This window comes from Pleurodeles waltl, chromosome 1_1 (assembly GCF_031143425.1).
Source record: "Pleurodeles waltl isolate 20211129_DDA chromosome 1_1, aPleWal1.hap1.20221129, whole genome shotgun sequence".
Taxonomy (NCBI): Eukaryota; Metazoa; Chordata; class Amphibia; order Caudata; family Salamandridae; genus Pleurodeles; species Pleurodeles waltl.
In genome coordinates, this window is record NC_090436.1 from 22,163,945 (window position 1) to 22,179,785 (window position 15,841).

A 15,841-nucleotide genomic window follows, 5' to 3' on the forward strand; every position below is an offset into this window, starting at 1 on the left:
AACTAGGCTTCATGATAACTGGATACCTGTGAGGGAATCAAGAAAGGTTAAACACAACTTTCAAATTCAAGTATAATCTACTGCATGAGGATCAGGAAATAATCTGAATGAATTTCTAAACCACTATATGAATCGTGCTTGAGGGACTATTATGCACATGCAATATCACATCAAGAACTCCAGCACTTTAGTTTTCTTAAATTGCAGGAGCATGAATTGCACACATTGCAGATTTGAACAAAGAATGTAAATACCATGGAATGACTGTGCACAATGAATAACATAAGTTAGACTTGAGAAATTAATCACGCGTCTTGCCGATCCAAAGGCCACCAAGTAAATGCCATGAAGTGGTAGCGCACAATGAACATCGTGATTTTAAACACAAGAAATGAATTGCGCGTATTGCCGATTCAAGCACACACAAGTAAATGCCGTGAAATGATAACGCATGATGAATAGCATGGGTTCAATACAAAAAATGAATTGCGCGTTCTGCCGATTCGAATGTCAGCCCATAAATGTCATGAAATGGTAACACACAATGAATACCATGAATTAGACACAAGAAATGAATTGCGCATCTTGCCGATTGAAAGGCCACGACGTGAATGCCAAGGAATGGTGGTGCGCACTGAATATCATGAATTAAACACAAGGAAAATAATTGTGCGTCCTGCTGATTCAAAGGCTACCACATGAATGCCAAGAAATGGTAGCGTACAAGGAATAACATGAATCTAAGCACCGGAAAGGAATCTCACCTCTGGCCGATTCGAATGCCACCATATGAATGTCAGGAAATGGTAGCGTACAATGAATAACATGAATTACACACAAGAAATGAATTGCGCATCTTGCCAATTCGAATACCACCATGTAACTGCCAATAAATGGTAGCGCACAATGAATGTCAAAATTAAACACGAGGAATGAATCGCACTTCTTGCCAATTCGAATGCCACCATGTAACTGCCAAGAAATGGTAGCGCACAATGAATGTCAAAGTTAAACACGAGGAATGAATCGCACTTCCTGCCGATTCGAATGCCACCATGTAACTGCCAAGAAATGGTAGCGCACAATGAATATCAAAGTTAAACACAAGAAATGAATCGTGCGTCTTGCCGTTTCGAATATCAACATGTGAATGCCAGAAAAACCAAGAGCACATTCACACGCACAAGGAGAAATCTCTCAACAAGAAAAATTAGGCCCAAGAACTTGAATGCCTTCGAAAACGGGATCGGGGGCCCAGCCCGACCTCCGTCTTACCGCCCTGATCAAGGATCACCAAAGTAATGGAGGGCAAAGGCCTGGAAGATCAAAGTAGGCCTCCGGATCAGGAGCTCAGGAAGTTGCTCCTGCTCTGCACCGGGACCTCTGAGTAGTGAGCATGTGGAGCTGGGCTGGCTCCCTTTTATAGAGTCTTAGCCCAGCCCACAAACCACACCCAGGCATGCTGCAGGGAAAGCTTCTAGTAGGCCCTGGAAAGGGACCACACCCTGACACAGTCTGAAAGCCTGCAGCAGTACATTGCATATGAACAGTATTTATATGCACGCTGAACATAGGTCTTCAGGATTAAACTCTGCAATGAAAAAGGTTTTTTTGCATTCTAGTCGCCCGTAGAGCACGCACTGCCCTGATGTTGACAAGGTCCAACGCCAGTCCTCTGTACAGCTATCTGGTGTCTTGCCACCACGGAACGCACCTTCCCCCGTAGGTAGTTCCACCTCTTCCTGATGTCATCCCTTGTTCTGGGGTGCTGTCCCACGGCATTGACCCTGTCCACGACTCTCCGCCATAGCTCCATCTTCCTTGCAATGGACGCCTGCTGCACCTGAGATCCAAATAGCTGTGGTTCCAACCGGATGATTTCCTCCACCATGACCCTTAGCTCCTCCTCAGGGGATCTGGGGCGTTGTTGTGGCGCCATGGGTGTAGTGTGAGTGGTGTGTGTGAGGGTGTGTGGGGTGATCTGTTGGGGTGTGTGCTGTAAGGTGCTTGGATGGTGTATGGGTTATGGTGTCCTGTGGCTCTGGTTCTGTGGGTGCTCTTGGTGTCTCTCTCTCTCAGTTGTAGAATCTTTTGGAGTCGTAAAGGGTTGTGGGTGTTTTATATTGGTGTGGGTGTGGTGTGCGTATATGTGTCAGGTGTGTGCAGTTTGAATTGTCCAATTTGGTGTAGTTTTGTTAGTATGTGTGTATTTTGATCGCAACGGTCTATAACGCCAATGGTTTACCGCGCTTGAATGATCGCCGCAGTGATTCGTGAATCATGATGCTGTGGGCGTATTTCTGTTGGCGTAATGGTGTTGGTGTTGGTACCAAGAGTTTATCACTGACCTTTGGGCTGGCGGGCATGAGTGTGTGTCTGTATAGTGGCTGATTTCTATGTGTGGGTCATAATACCCGTAGCGGTATACTGCCGGGGTCACGGTATGTTAGCAGCAGTCAGCATGGCGGTAAGCAGCACTTACCGCCAATGTCGTAATGAGGGCCTAAGTCTTAATCCATAGAAAACAATGTAACAATGATTTTACACAAAGTACCTGGTTAGCGTTAAAAATAAAGCCCACTGGCAAGCGTGCGTCGTAAAAGAGTAGCGTTGCGTCGATTCCTTCCTCGGAAGGGAGGCTGTGCGTCGTTTATTCTCCGGTCGAGTCGGCAATGCATTGTTTTTCTCCCTTTCAAGAGAGCGATGCGTCGATTTCCAGGCAGGGAACTTCGGATCCACGCAGAGTCGGGATTGACTTTGATGCCCAGGGAAGATGCGTGGAAAATCCGGTCACACAGTGTTAGAAAACCGTGTGGGGTGTGCGTCGTTATCAGCATCCGCAAGCGAGTGTTGCGTGTTGTTTTGCCAGCCACAATGCGTCGATCTCCCAGCTGCGATGCAGGTGGAGCGTCGATTTCAGCCGCAAAGCCGGCAGTGCGTTATTTATCAGCCGCATTGCAGATGGTGCGTCGAAAAGTTCCCCACACAGCGTTCTGTGCGTGGATTTACAGCTCTTTTCTACCAACTTTACCTTTCAAGGGCCCAGGGACTGGCTAGAGCACCACTTGGCAGGGCAGGAGTCTCAGCACAGAGTCCAGATGTTAGCAGAGGAAGTCTTTGATGGCCCTGTGACTTCAAAACAGGAGGCAAGCTCAGTTCAAGCCCTTGGAGATTCTTCTCAAGCAGGACTGCATAACAAAGTCCAGTCTTTGTCCTCTTTCACAGGCAGAAGCAGCAACTGCAGGATAGCCTAACAAAGCACAGTCACAGGCAGGGGCAGCACTTCTCCTCAGCTCTTCAGCTCTTCTCCTGGCAGAGATTCCTCTTGGTTCCAGAAGAGATCTAATTTTCAGGAGTTTTGGGTCCAATACCTGTACCCCTTTCTGCCTACTGCAAAGGAAAGTCTTTGTTGTTCACAAGATCCTGCCTTGCCCAGGCAAGGCCCCAGACTCATACCAGGGGGCTTGAGACTGCATTGTGAGAGGGCAGGCACAGCCCATTCAGGGGTAAGTGACCACTCCTTCCTCCACTCTAGCACAGATGGCTCATCAGGATATGCAGGCTACACCCCAGCTCCCTTTGCTTCACTGTCTAGAGGGAATTCACAAACAGCCCAACTTTCAAACTGACCCAGACAGGCAATCCACAAACAGGCAGAGTCACAGAATGGTATAAGCAAGAAAATGCCCAATTTCTAAAAGTGGAATTTTCAAACTAACAATCTACAAACCAGCTTCACTAAAAGATGTATTTTTAAATTGTGAGTTCAGAGACCCCAAACTCCACATTTCCATCTGCTCTCAAAGGGAATCTGTACTTTAATAATATTTAAAGGTAGCCCCCATGTTAACCTATGGGAGAGATAGGCCTTGCAACAGTGAATAGTGAATTTATCAGTATTTCACTGTTAGGACAGGTAACACACATCAGTACATGTCCCACCTTTAACATTCACTACACCCTGCCCATGGGTCTAGCTAGAGCCTACCCAAGTAGTGCCTTAATTGTATAAAAAGGGAAGGTTTGGGCCTGGCAAGTGGGTACACTTGCCAAGTCGAATTGGCAGTTTAAAACTGTACGCACAGACACTGCAGTGGCAGGTCTGAGCCATGTTTACAGGGCTACTAATGTGAATGGCATAACCAGTGGCAGGCCCACTAGTAGCATTTGATTTACAGGCCCTGGGCACCTCTAGTGCACTTTACTTGGGGCTTACTAGTAAACCAAATATGCAAAACATGCATAAGCAAATTACACATACATTTTACATAGGAGCAGTTGCACTTTAGCACTGGTTACTAGTGCCAAAGTGCCCAGAGTACCAAAAACAGCAAAAACAGAGTCCAGCATACATCAGCAACCTGGGAAGCAGAGGCAAAAAGTTAGGGGAGACCACACCAAGGATGCCAAGTCTAAAAGTTAAGAACAAAACAAAATAAAATTCCCAAAAATAGTTAGAAAAATCAAGTACAATTTAATGAGTAAAAGACACAGACGTTGTTAAAATTAGAGAAGGGGAACCAGATATACAGAATTTCAAAGTTTTAAAGCAAAACAAGCAAGCAAACTCAAAGTGCCAATTAATTCAATGTTTGCAGCAGACCTAGGACCTATGTTTGGTTTCAGGCTGACTTCTTTGGAGTAAGGACTCAACTAGTAGATCAGACCGGTCAAGGAAGTTCCTTGGGGCTCTCTTTTCTGGTTCTCAAAATCCTTCTGTAGGACAATGCAGGATGCTGAAGCTAGCGAGTGTATGGAAGTCAGATCCGTTGTCGTAGACCCACTCTGAAGCCTGCAGTTTTGGTGACAAAAGCTCCTAGTGGGACATAGTTGTATTTCGTAGCTGCTAAAGGTGGTTCACTACTGCGATAACTTTGCCACTTCGCCCGATCCCAAACTTTATATTTCCCGGTTTTCTCAGTGTTAATTCATTTGTTGTTTTCTGTTGTTTATTTTGTTGCCAATTATTATTTGCTAAAAAATATAGGGAGCTGTGAAACGCCTTCACTTAATGTAAATAGATTTTTTTTATCTCACTTGTATACCTTACATGTGCAATGTGTTGGGTGATTTTCTTATTACTAGTATTATTTGTTCAGGCCATCTGCATTTTAAAACCATTGCTGAGAAGGTCTGAAAACCCCCAATTCCCCAACCCCAGTACAGGTCGCCCTCGTCAAGCCCCCAAATACACCAAAATCTAGAAACCCTCCAAATAAGCCAGCTGGTATGCTACAGAACTGAGAACCACTAAACACACTTTCAAGTATCTTGAAAGGAGATGGCACACTACAGAGCCACTTTCAAGTCATCCCTTAACCAATACCACCAACTCCTAAAAAGACAAAAAGGAACACCCTTACTGCATAGAAGTCATCTCCAACCACAGAAAAGGACTTTTCAGCATTGTCCAAGTGTTCTTCAACCCCTCAGCCACCAAAAACATTATCACCCCTCCCAGCAACTTTGTGACACTCTCAACCTGCTCACGACCACAAGCCCTGGCCCCACCCACCATCTCATCATCTGGGACTAGTTCACCACTAAAGACGCCATCACCATCATGAACTCCATCCACTCAGCAGCACCCTCTGACCCCTGCCACACCACATCTTCAACCTCAGGAGCAAGATAATCAGCAACAAACTCACTACCATCTTCAATGCATCCATCTCCATGGCCATCTTCCCCAAAGAATGGAAACAAACCAAAGACCAGCCCCTTCTCAAGAAGCCTTCTGCTGACCCCAGCGACCTCAAGAACTACCGTCCTGTCTCTCTGCTCCCCGTTCCAGCCAAGGTCCTTGAAAAGGCCATCAACTGCCAACCCACGGAGCACCAGGAGAAGAACAGTCTTTTGGACAGCTCTCAATCTTGATTATGCACTGAGTACAATGCTAAAACCACCCTGATCACTGCAACTGACAACATCAGAACCCTCCTGGGCCAGGGAGAAGCAGCAGCTTTGCTCCTTCCTTGACCAATCAGCTGCACTTGACACAGTATTACACCACACCCTCATCAAGAGACTCTACCATACTAGAATCCAAGGAAACGCCCTCAAGAGGATCACCTCCTTCCTCAAGAGAAGAACACTGAGAGTCCACCTACCTCCGCTCACCTCAGAACCCAACATCATCATCTGCGGCGTCCCCCACAGCTCATCCCTCAACCCTACACTGTTCAAAATCTACATGACCCCATTGGCCAACATTGTCAAAACCCTCATATCCTACACTGATGACACCCAACTCCTACTCACACTATTGGAAGACCCCTCTACCACCATGATCAGCTTCTGCAGATGCATGCCATGTGTTGCTGACTGGATGAAAGATAACTGCCTGAAACTAAACACAAAGAAAACAGAAGTGCTGTTCTTCTGGAACACATCGTCGTGGAATGACTCCTGGTTAACTTCCGAACTTGGGCCTTCGCCTAATCTTATAAAACAGATTAGGCGATAAAACGTGTTTGCAAACCAGACACCATCATGGACAGCAACATCGCCATGGAAAACCAGATCACCGCAGTCTCATCCGCCTGCATCCTCACCCTTTGCATGCTCTGAGAAGAACTGTCACTCAAGCCCTAGTCACCAGCTGGCTGGACTACAACAATGCACTCTACCTTCTGAAAAGATTGCAGACAATACAGAATGCAGCTGCCAGACTCATGCTCCACCTCCCCAGACAAACTCACGTCACCCCCCACCTCAGGAAGCTTCACTGGCTGGCCATTCCGAAAAGATGGTAATTCAAGTTGCTGATCCACTCTTACATAGCCCTGGACAACCAAGGACCAGCATACATCACCCACTGCCTGAACTTCCACCAACCCACCAGACACCTACGCTCCACCTCCCTCTGCCTTGTTCACACCCCTGAATCTGCCGAAGCAACAGTGGAAGTCATTCCTTTTCCTACCTTGCTGGCAAGTCCTGGAATAGCCTACCCCTTTTAGCCTACCCCTTCACCTGCTAACCTCATCCTCACTGCTGGACTTCAGGAAAGAACTCAAGACCTGGCTGTTCAACCAAACCCCCCTCCCACAGAGTTCACAGTGCCTGTAGACCATCAGGGGTGATTAGTCGCGCTTTACAAATCATACTTGATTGATTGACTATGAAAGAAAGTCTTGACTGCAGAGCGAAATGGTAATTCTTCCTAGCAGGCACACTGCCACCCTGCACTTAACAGTACACAAGAAAGGTGTCAGTATTTTCTTAAAAGGCAAGACATCAGGGAAAAGGAAAGAGCCAAGCAAGGGCACCCAGTATAAGATACAAGGTAGACTGAAAGAAGCAAAAATCAGGGTGAAAAATAGCAGCAAAGGGTGATGAATATGAGAAAAATAATGAAAGAAGCATACGAATGCATCCATCACTCTTCAATTTCTCAGTGATATGATTCAAACAGGAAGTGACATCACAGGAAAATAATCTACTTCATCTTGGAATTGGAACCTTAGGCAGAAATCTCTGGATAGGTTTGGAAAAGGGCCCTTCTCTTCCAACTCAAGGCATCAAAGAAGACTATTTTGAAATCTTTTGTCTAATGCGAGCCTGCATAGTCTTGTAGCCATCCTTCTTGTCCGATGCTCTTCGCAAGTCATGGAACACCCATCCAGATGACCGTGCCCCTCCATATTCTGAGCACAAATTCACGTTGACTGCACAATAAGTGCACTTGCTGTCTTCTTACAAACTCTTTTGTCTTTTGAAAGCTGTTGGCATAGATTTACCAGTTGCTCACCTTAGTACTTTTGCACTACAGCCTGGTTTGAACACTGAATTAGATTTTTGACAGAGTGAAAAATAACATTGAATTAACAATTTTGCAAAGTGAAAATACTAAATAGGTTTATACAAAGTAGGCTCATGGAGAGAAAATGTAACTTAGCCTACAGGGTGACACACATCTTTTGGTAACTTTTCACCATAGGCATATCATTTCTTAATATGCAGTAAGTTCCACTTCCATAAAGTAAGCTCCCAGACCTAAGGGTGACTTACTCAAAGTATAAGTGTAGGTTTTCTGTTAGCTAAGCACTTTTCTGTGCCATGTGTCACTCTAGTAGTTGAAAGTGCACCTAAACGTAAATCAATGGTACTCTCTGGAGGTATGCGTGTTAATCATATGCCTGGGTGGTGTATTTATACTTTGCAGCCCACATATTTACCTTCATTGCTACTTGTGCATTTTCTGAGCCAACTTACAATGGCTTTATTGGAAGGTTAAATGAGCTAGTTGGGTGTGGCCAGTTTCACAATGCATGTTTGGAGTCAGAGTCCAACAGAAAAAGTCAGGGCAGTCCAAGCATGAAATGCAAATTGCTATAAACACTTATTTGCATATGCCAATGGAAACAATATCTTCCATTTAGCTACTGCCCCTAAGAGACATTTTAAATGCTTTATTAAGCTCCACATAGGGCCAACACTCCCACATAACAACAGCAGAGGATACGCCATCACCCATGTTAATCCCACAAATACATAACAACAGCAGAGGCTACGCCATCACCAATGTTCATCCCCCGAATACATAACACAGCAGAGGATACGCCATCACCCATGTTCATCCCCCGAATACATAACACAGCAGAGGATACGCCATCACCCATGTTCATCCCCCGAATACATAACACAGCAGAGGATACGCCATCACCCATGTTCATCCCACGAATACATAACAACAGCAGAGGATATGCCATCACCCATGTTCATCCCCGAATACATAACACAGCAGAGGATACGCCATCACCCATGTTCATCCCCCGAATACATAACAACTGCAGAGGATACGCCATCACCCATGTTCATCCCGCGAATACATAACAACAGCAGAGGATACGCCATCACCCATGTTCATCCCACAAATACATAACAACAGCAGAGGATACGCCATCACCCATGTTCATCCCCTGAATACTTAACAACAGCAGAGGATACGCCATCACCCATGTTCATCCCCCGAATACATACCAACAGCAGAGGCTACGCCATCACCCATGTTCATCCCACAAATACATAACAACAGCAGAGGATACGCCATCACCCATGTTCATCCCCCGAATACATAACAACAGCAGAGGCTACGCCATCACCCATGTTCATCCCCCGAATACATAACAACAGCAGAGACTACGCCATCACCCATGTTCATCCCCCGAATACATAACACAGCAGAGGATACGCCATCACCCATGTTCATCCCCCGAATACATAACACAGCAGAGGATACGCCATCACCCATGTTCATCCCCCGAATACATAACACAGCAGAGGATACGCCATCACCCATGTTCATCCCCCGAATACATAACAACAGCAGAGGATACGCCATCACCCATGTTCATCCCCCGAATACATAACAACAGCAGAGGATACGCCATCACCCATGTTCATCCCACAAATACATAACAACAGCAGAGGATACGCCATCACCCATGTTCATCCCCTGAATACTTAACAACAGCAGAGGATACGCCATCAACCATGTTCATCCCACGAATACATAACAACAGCAGAGGCTACGCCATCACCCATGTTCATCCCACGAATACATAACAACAGCAGAGGCTACGCCATCACCCATGTTCATCCCCCGAATACATAACAACAGCAGAGGCTACGCCATCACCCATGTTCATCCCCCGAATACATAACAACAGCAGAGACTACGCCATCACCCATGTTCATCCCCCGAATACATAACACAGCAGAGGATACGCCATCACCCATGTTCATCCCACGAATACATAACACAGCAGAGGATACGCCATCACCCATGTTCATCCCCCGAATACATAACACAGCAGAGGATACGCCATCACCCATGTTCATCCCACGAATACATAACAACAGCAGAGGATATGCCATCACCCATGTTCATCCCCGAATACATAACACAGCAGAGGATACGCCATCACCCACGTTCATCCCCCGAATACATAACAACTGCAGAGGATACGCCATCACCCATGTTCATCCCCCGAATACATAACAACAGCAGAGGATACGCCATCACCCATGTTCATCCCACAAATACATAACAACAGCAGAGGATACGCCATCACCCATGTTCATCCCCTGAATACTTAACAACAGCAGAGGATACGCCATCACCCATGTTCATCCCCTGAATACTTAACAAAGCAGAGGATACGCCATCACCCATGTTCATCCCACAAATACATAACACAGCAGAGGATACTCCATCACCCATGTTCATCCCCCGAATACATAACACAGCAGAGGATACGCCATCACCCATGTTCATCCCACAAATACATAACACAGCAGAGGATACACCATCACCCATGTTCATCCCCCGAATACATAACACAGCAGAGGATACGCCATCCCCCATGTTCATCCCCTGAATACATAACACAGCAGAGGATACACCATCACCCATGTTCATCCCCCGAATACATAACACAGCAGAGGATACGCCATCACCCATGCTCATCCCACGAATACATAACTTCATCAGCGGATACGCCATCACCCATGTTCATCCCCCGAATACATAACAACAGCAGAGGATACGCCATCACCCATGTTCATCCCACGAATACATAACAACAGCAGAGGATACGCCATCACCCATGCTCATCCCACGAATACATAACAACCGCAGAGGATACGCCATCACCCATGTTCATCCCCCGAATACATAACAACTGCATAGGATACGCCATCACCCATGTTCATCTCCTGAATAGTTACATTACTTATAACCATCTAATATTAAAGAACCCGGATAGATGTTAGGAACCAGAGAAATCCCACTCAGAGTTTGACAATAGCACACAATTTGATAAAGCAATATTCCTTTATTATTGACAATAATCATTTTTTCAAGAAGTAAATATTAATTTAAAGAATCCATTAAACTCTGACAATTTCAAACAACCAATTAGATTGACTTGGACAGAAGCTTTGCCTGCAGTTAACCGATACAGAAAATAATACCCTCTTGTCCACACGCAGGGAATATTTACACATCAGACCCTGTTCCTTCCAGACACGTCCTAAGTATCATAAAGGCTGCTTGCTGTAACTCCACTGCATCACACCTACTGTCTTTCCTTTATCTACAGAACTTGCTTTCTTAAAGCAAACAGTGTTGGAATACCCCTGGACCTGCGATTTTCTGAAAGCGTCACTTCCGGCTTCCCACTCAGGGCTTCTGCGATTCAGAAAGGTGGGTGGAAAAGTTTGCATGACTCCACTGGTAGTGCCCTGTCACACTTCTCATTCAGTTTTGGAAAGACATATCACTATCATAGTCAAAACTAGAACTTACAAATATGAACAATATTCTAATACAAAAATGTGTATTAAAATCAGACGAAAAAGCAGTATATATATCAGAAACAGCAATGATTCATCAAAATAATTTCCTCCTCATGATATTAATGAATGGGTTTTAGTTTGTTTAAAATACAACAGTGTAAGAATTTGGGTTTATAGTCTCTGTATTGAATGAGAAGACCCACTCCCTTTAGGCTTGGCTTGTCAGTGCAGCTGTGTGTCAGTCGTTGCCACTTTCTCCTAGAAAATATAGGATCATTACCCTACACCCAATGGCTGGTTTATCATTCTGCCTCCTAGGAAGTGCTTCCATTTTACTCTTGGATCTACAGTAAACCACACTCTTGGTCACAGGAAATCCTTGATGTCATCCATGGATCCTAAACACAAAGCACATGAAATAGAGGTATTTTCTTAAAGTATTTGTGTAGCTCGAGTTTATGTCTGTCCTTTAACATTCCCTCCTAATCTAATGGACAAACACTGAAACACTTGGGTTAGGTTTTAATAGCTTCACAAATTCACAACTAGAATTCCCATCTTTTTGGCCAGCGTGCCTGGTTATTTACATAAAGTTCATTCCTTTCGCACTAGTTTGTCAATATTGACGGTAGCAGTTACATACTCCTCACCATTATACCCAAAGGCAACTGGGGAAACTATGAAAGCATGCTGGGAATCAGAAATTACCAATACACCTTCAAAAATGTTAAATTATTGTCTTTGCACCTAAAAAAACGTATACCATATATACTATATATACTGGATTATTGAATAGAATGGAAATTTTTTTGTCCCGTTTTTTGTGTGCCTTCTCCTTGCTTTTCCCTCCTTTTCACTGCTTGCTCCCTGATTTTTCCCTCATTTTTGTGCACCTTCTCCTTGCATTTCCTTTGTTTTCACTGCTCTCTCCTTGTATTTCCCATGTTTATGTGTGCCTTCTACTTGCATTTCCTTTGTTTTCACTGCTCTCTCCTTGTATTTCCCCTTCTTTTGTGCACCTTCTCCTTGCATTTCCTTTCTTTTCAATGCTTTCTCCTTGATTTTCCCATGCTTTTGTGTGCCTTCTCCTTGCATTTCCTTTGTTTTTACTGCTTTCTCCTTGCTTTTCCCCGTTTTTTGTGTGCCTTCTCCTTGCTTTTCCCTCCTTTTCACTGCTTGCTCCCTGATTTTTCCCGCATTTTTGTGCACCTTCTCCTTGCATTTCCTTAGTTTTCACTGCTTTCTCTTTGTGTTTCCTGTGTTTTTGTGTGCCTTCTCCTTGCATTTCCTTAGTTTTCACTGCTCTCTCCTTGTATTTCCTGTGTTTTTGTATGCCTTCTCCTTGCATTTCCTTTGTTTCACTGCTTTCTCCTTGCTTTCCCCATTTTTTATGCACCTTCTCATTGCTTTTCCCTCCTTTTCACTGCTTGCTCCCTGCTTTTTCCCTCATTTTTGTGCACCTTCTCCTTTCATTGCCTTTGTTTTCATTACTTTCTCCTTGTATTTCCCATGCTTTTGTGCACCTTCTCCTTGCATTTCCTTTGTTTCACTGCTTTCTCCTTGTATTTCCCATGCTTTTGTGCGCCTTCTCCTTGCATTTTCTTTGTTTAACTGCTTTCTCCTTGCTTTTCCCAGTTTTTTGTGCACCTTCTCATTGCTTTTCCCTCCTTTTCACTGCTTGGTCCCTGCTTTTCTCCTCATTTTTGTGTGCCTTCTCCTTGCATTGCCTTTGTTTTCACTGCATTCTCCTTGCTTTTCCCTGTTTTTTTGCACTTTCTCATTGCTTTTCCCTCCTTTTCACTGCTTGCTCCCTGCTTTTTCCCACATTTTTATGCACCTTCCCCTTGCATTTCCTTTGTTTTCACTGCTTTCCCCTTGCTTTTCCCTGTTTTTTGTGCACCTTCTCATTGCTTTTCTCTCATTCTCACTGCTTTCTCCTTCGTTGTTCCCTCCTTTTTTGTGTGCCTTCTCCTTCCTTTCCCCTTGTTTTCACTGCTTTTTCCTTGCTTTTTCTCTGGTTTTTCGTGTGCCTTCTTCTTGCTTTTCCCTCATTCTCCCTACTTTCACCTTGTTTTTCCCATGCTTTTGTGTGCCTTCTCCTTGCTTTTGTTTTGTTTTCACAGCTTTCTCCTCGACCTGCAAGCACACCTGTCTGGTATCCAGGCGCTTGCAGGTCCCAAAGAAACCAGCGCTTTAGAAATCCTGATCGATTGATTGAATGACACAACAAAAGAGACAATTAGGGCAAACCCCTAGTTGGGACAAAGTGGAAACTTATCCTGTTGGGCCCGTGTTACTGTTGAAATTGAGGATACATCATCAGTAGGTTTAGACCTCCATTCCACCCCATATCACTTGCTACGTCAGAGAAAAGAATAACACTCAATTCACCACTTGGCCTCCAAACCCTTCAGCCATTATGCAATATGGGTTTTAATTCCAAAATATGCAATCCTTGCAGTCTCTGGGCAAGGGTGATGCCAACCTATTTCAGTGAGCTAAAACCAGACAAATGAAAAGAAAATATGATTGGAATTATGCATGGAGTGATTGCCCTATATGGATCATTCTCAAATCATACATGATCTGCACTCAAACCACTCCTGAGGAGACCCTAAAAATATATTATGTAATGTACGGGGTAGTGATGCCAATTACTTTTATTCTTTTACAAGAACAGTTTAAAAAAAAATGATGGCCCCTATTGGAAATCACTGAGCAGGGAGTATTGGTCAAGAATTCACATTTCTATCCCATCCCAGGATATGACCAAAGAATATAACTTGGGCACTATGTAATAAATACTAAATAAGGTTAGTTTCTGATTAATCTCTACCTTTCCAAAGTAAATTAATAAATGTATAAATGAGTTTTCTTCAATCTTGCCTCTAAATATTAGGTGCAGTGTCAGTCTCTTTATTTACAGTGTTACTGAACAGTTTACCTGCCTTCCTGTGTGGGGTTCTACAACAGTCATGGCTTGCTTTCCCTTCTTCAGTCTATATGCAGGCACAAACTAACCGCATGTGATGCAAACACATATCTATGCTGCTAACCCTTCAAGTAGCAATGTCTTACTGTGTGCCAACCATCCTGCACTACCATGCTCCTAGGCATGGGGAGTCCCGGGAAGGCATTGTTTCCAACATCTAACCTGGAAAAGACTAATTACACTGTTGTGTAAACTAAGGGCCTCATTTGCAACTATTTGGTGTAGGGCAGCGCTGCAAGGCTGCTTGCAGTGCTGCCCTGTGTAAAAAAAAGTCAGGAATGCGCCGTATTAATGACATATGGCACATTCCTGTCCTTTCTGCCAGCGCACAAATTGGTGCCCAGCACCAAAGTAGGCACCCTTGCACCATGGTGCAAGGGTGTCTGTGTTGTTGGCACAATCGTTTTTGTGCAGGAAGGGAAACCTTCCTGTACATAAACAATCTAGTGTGGCAGTTTCCTCTTTCTATGTGTGCTGCAGAATGCAGCACACGTAAAAAGAAGATAAAATGAAGAGAAATAAAGTTATTTCTCCTTGTTAAGCAATGCCTGGGGAGGTGCACAGTTTGGACGTGTTCCCAGATCTACTGATTCGTGTAAATCTGGGAATGTCTCAAAACCAATGGGCGTTGCGTGGGAAAACTCACTGCAACGCCCATGGAATGCCTCCTTGATGTAGAGTATGGCAACGCAGCACTTTGCAGGGCTTTTCCTTACTCCATAAATATGAGGCCATGAAAGGCCACGCAGGGTGGCTTTCCGTGGCCTCATAGATAAGGGTGAGAGGCCTGCGTCACTGGAGCATCACAAAACACGACGCTCCCGCAGTGCCGGCTTCGTGCCAATGAGGCCCACGTGTGAAAACAAAGGTGGCAAAGCTGACATGAGCATGTTTGCAACACCTTGAATATTTGAGGCTCTATTGTCAAATGGGTATCCATAGTGACAACGAAACGTCTTACTGTGGGGGCGGGCGTGGGATACGAGGCCAACCGGAGAGGCCAGGTCTCCGATGGCCTGATGACAGGGGTTCCAATACTAGCACATTGTTTTTAGAAGGACTGAGTCTCAATAACTTTTTATTCATTCCTTTGGATGCTGCGAGTAAAAATGAAATGAAATTGTTAGACTCACTAGGTATTCATGGTCGAATATTTACTAACAGACTAATCGGCATGACTGAAACCACCCAATCTTATGGATCTATCAGCCTAGAATGTGGTTACAAGTCATTAATAATAAACAGTGGGGCAGGGAGGAACCCCACATCTTAGTTTATGTGGGTGCAAGTGGTAAGGTAACAAATTATTGTATCCACTCTACTGACATGCCAGACAGGGCATGGTAAGTACATGGTTCAATTCCAGGCTGGCATGATCTCCACCTGGGACAATTATACATAGAATTAATCTAAATGAAGCTCATGGATACCTGAGGAGGCATATTTGTGAGCCCCTTGCACTGCTGTTGTGTCACTTTTTGTGATGCAATGGTGGCGCAAACATTACATCATATTTATGAGGCCACGCAAAGCCATTTTGCGTAG

At 44.6% G+C, this 15,841-nt stretch overlaps 1 protein-coding gene across 1 annotated transcript in view; it reads left to right on the plus strand.

Moving 5' to 3' along the window:
* The first annotated feature begins 10,178 nt into the window (after positions 1 to 10,178).
* LOC138288416 (coagulation factor XI-like) overlaps positions 10,179 to 15,841 on the plus strand; it is a 52,935-nt gene continuing 47,272 nt past the window's right edge. The window contains exons 1-2 of the mRNA XM_069230004.1: positions 10,179 to 10,372; positions 11,109 to 11,212. Of these exons, the coding sequence (XP_069086105.1) occupies positions 10,179 to 10,372; positions 11,109 to 11,212 (298 nt within the window). The remainder of the gene's footprint in view (positions 10,373 to 11,108; positions 11,213 to 15,841) is intronic.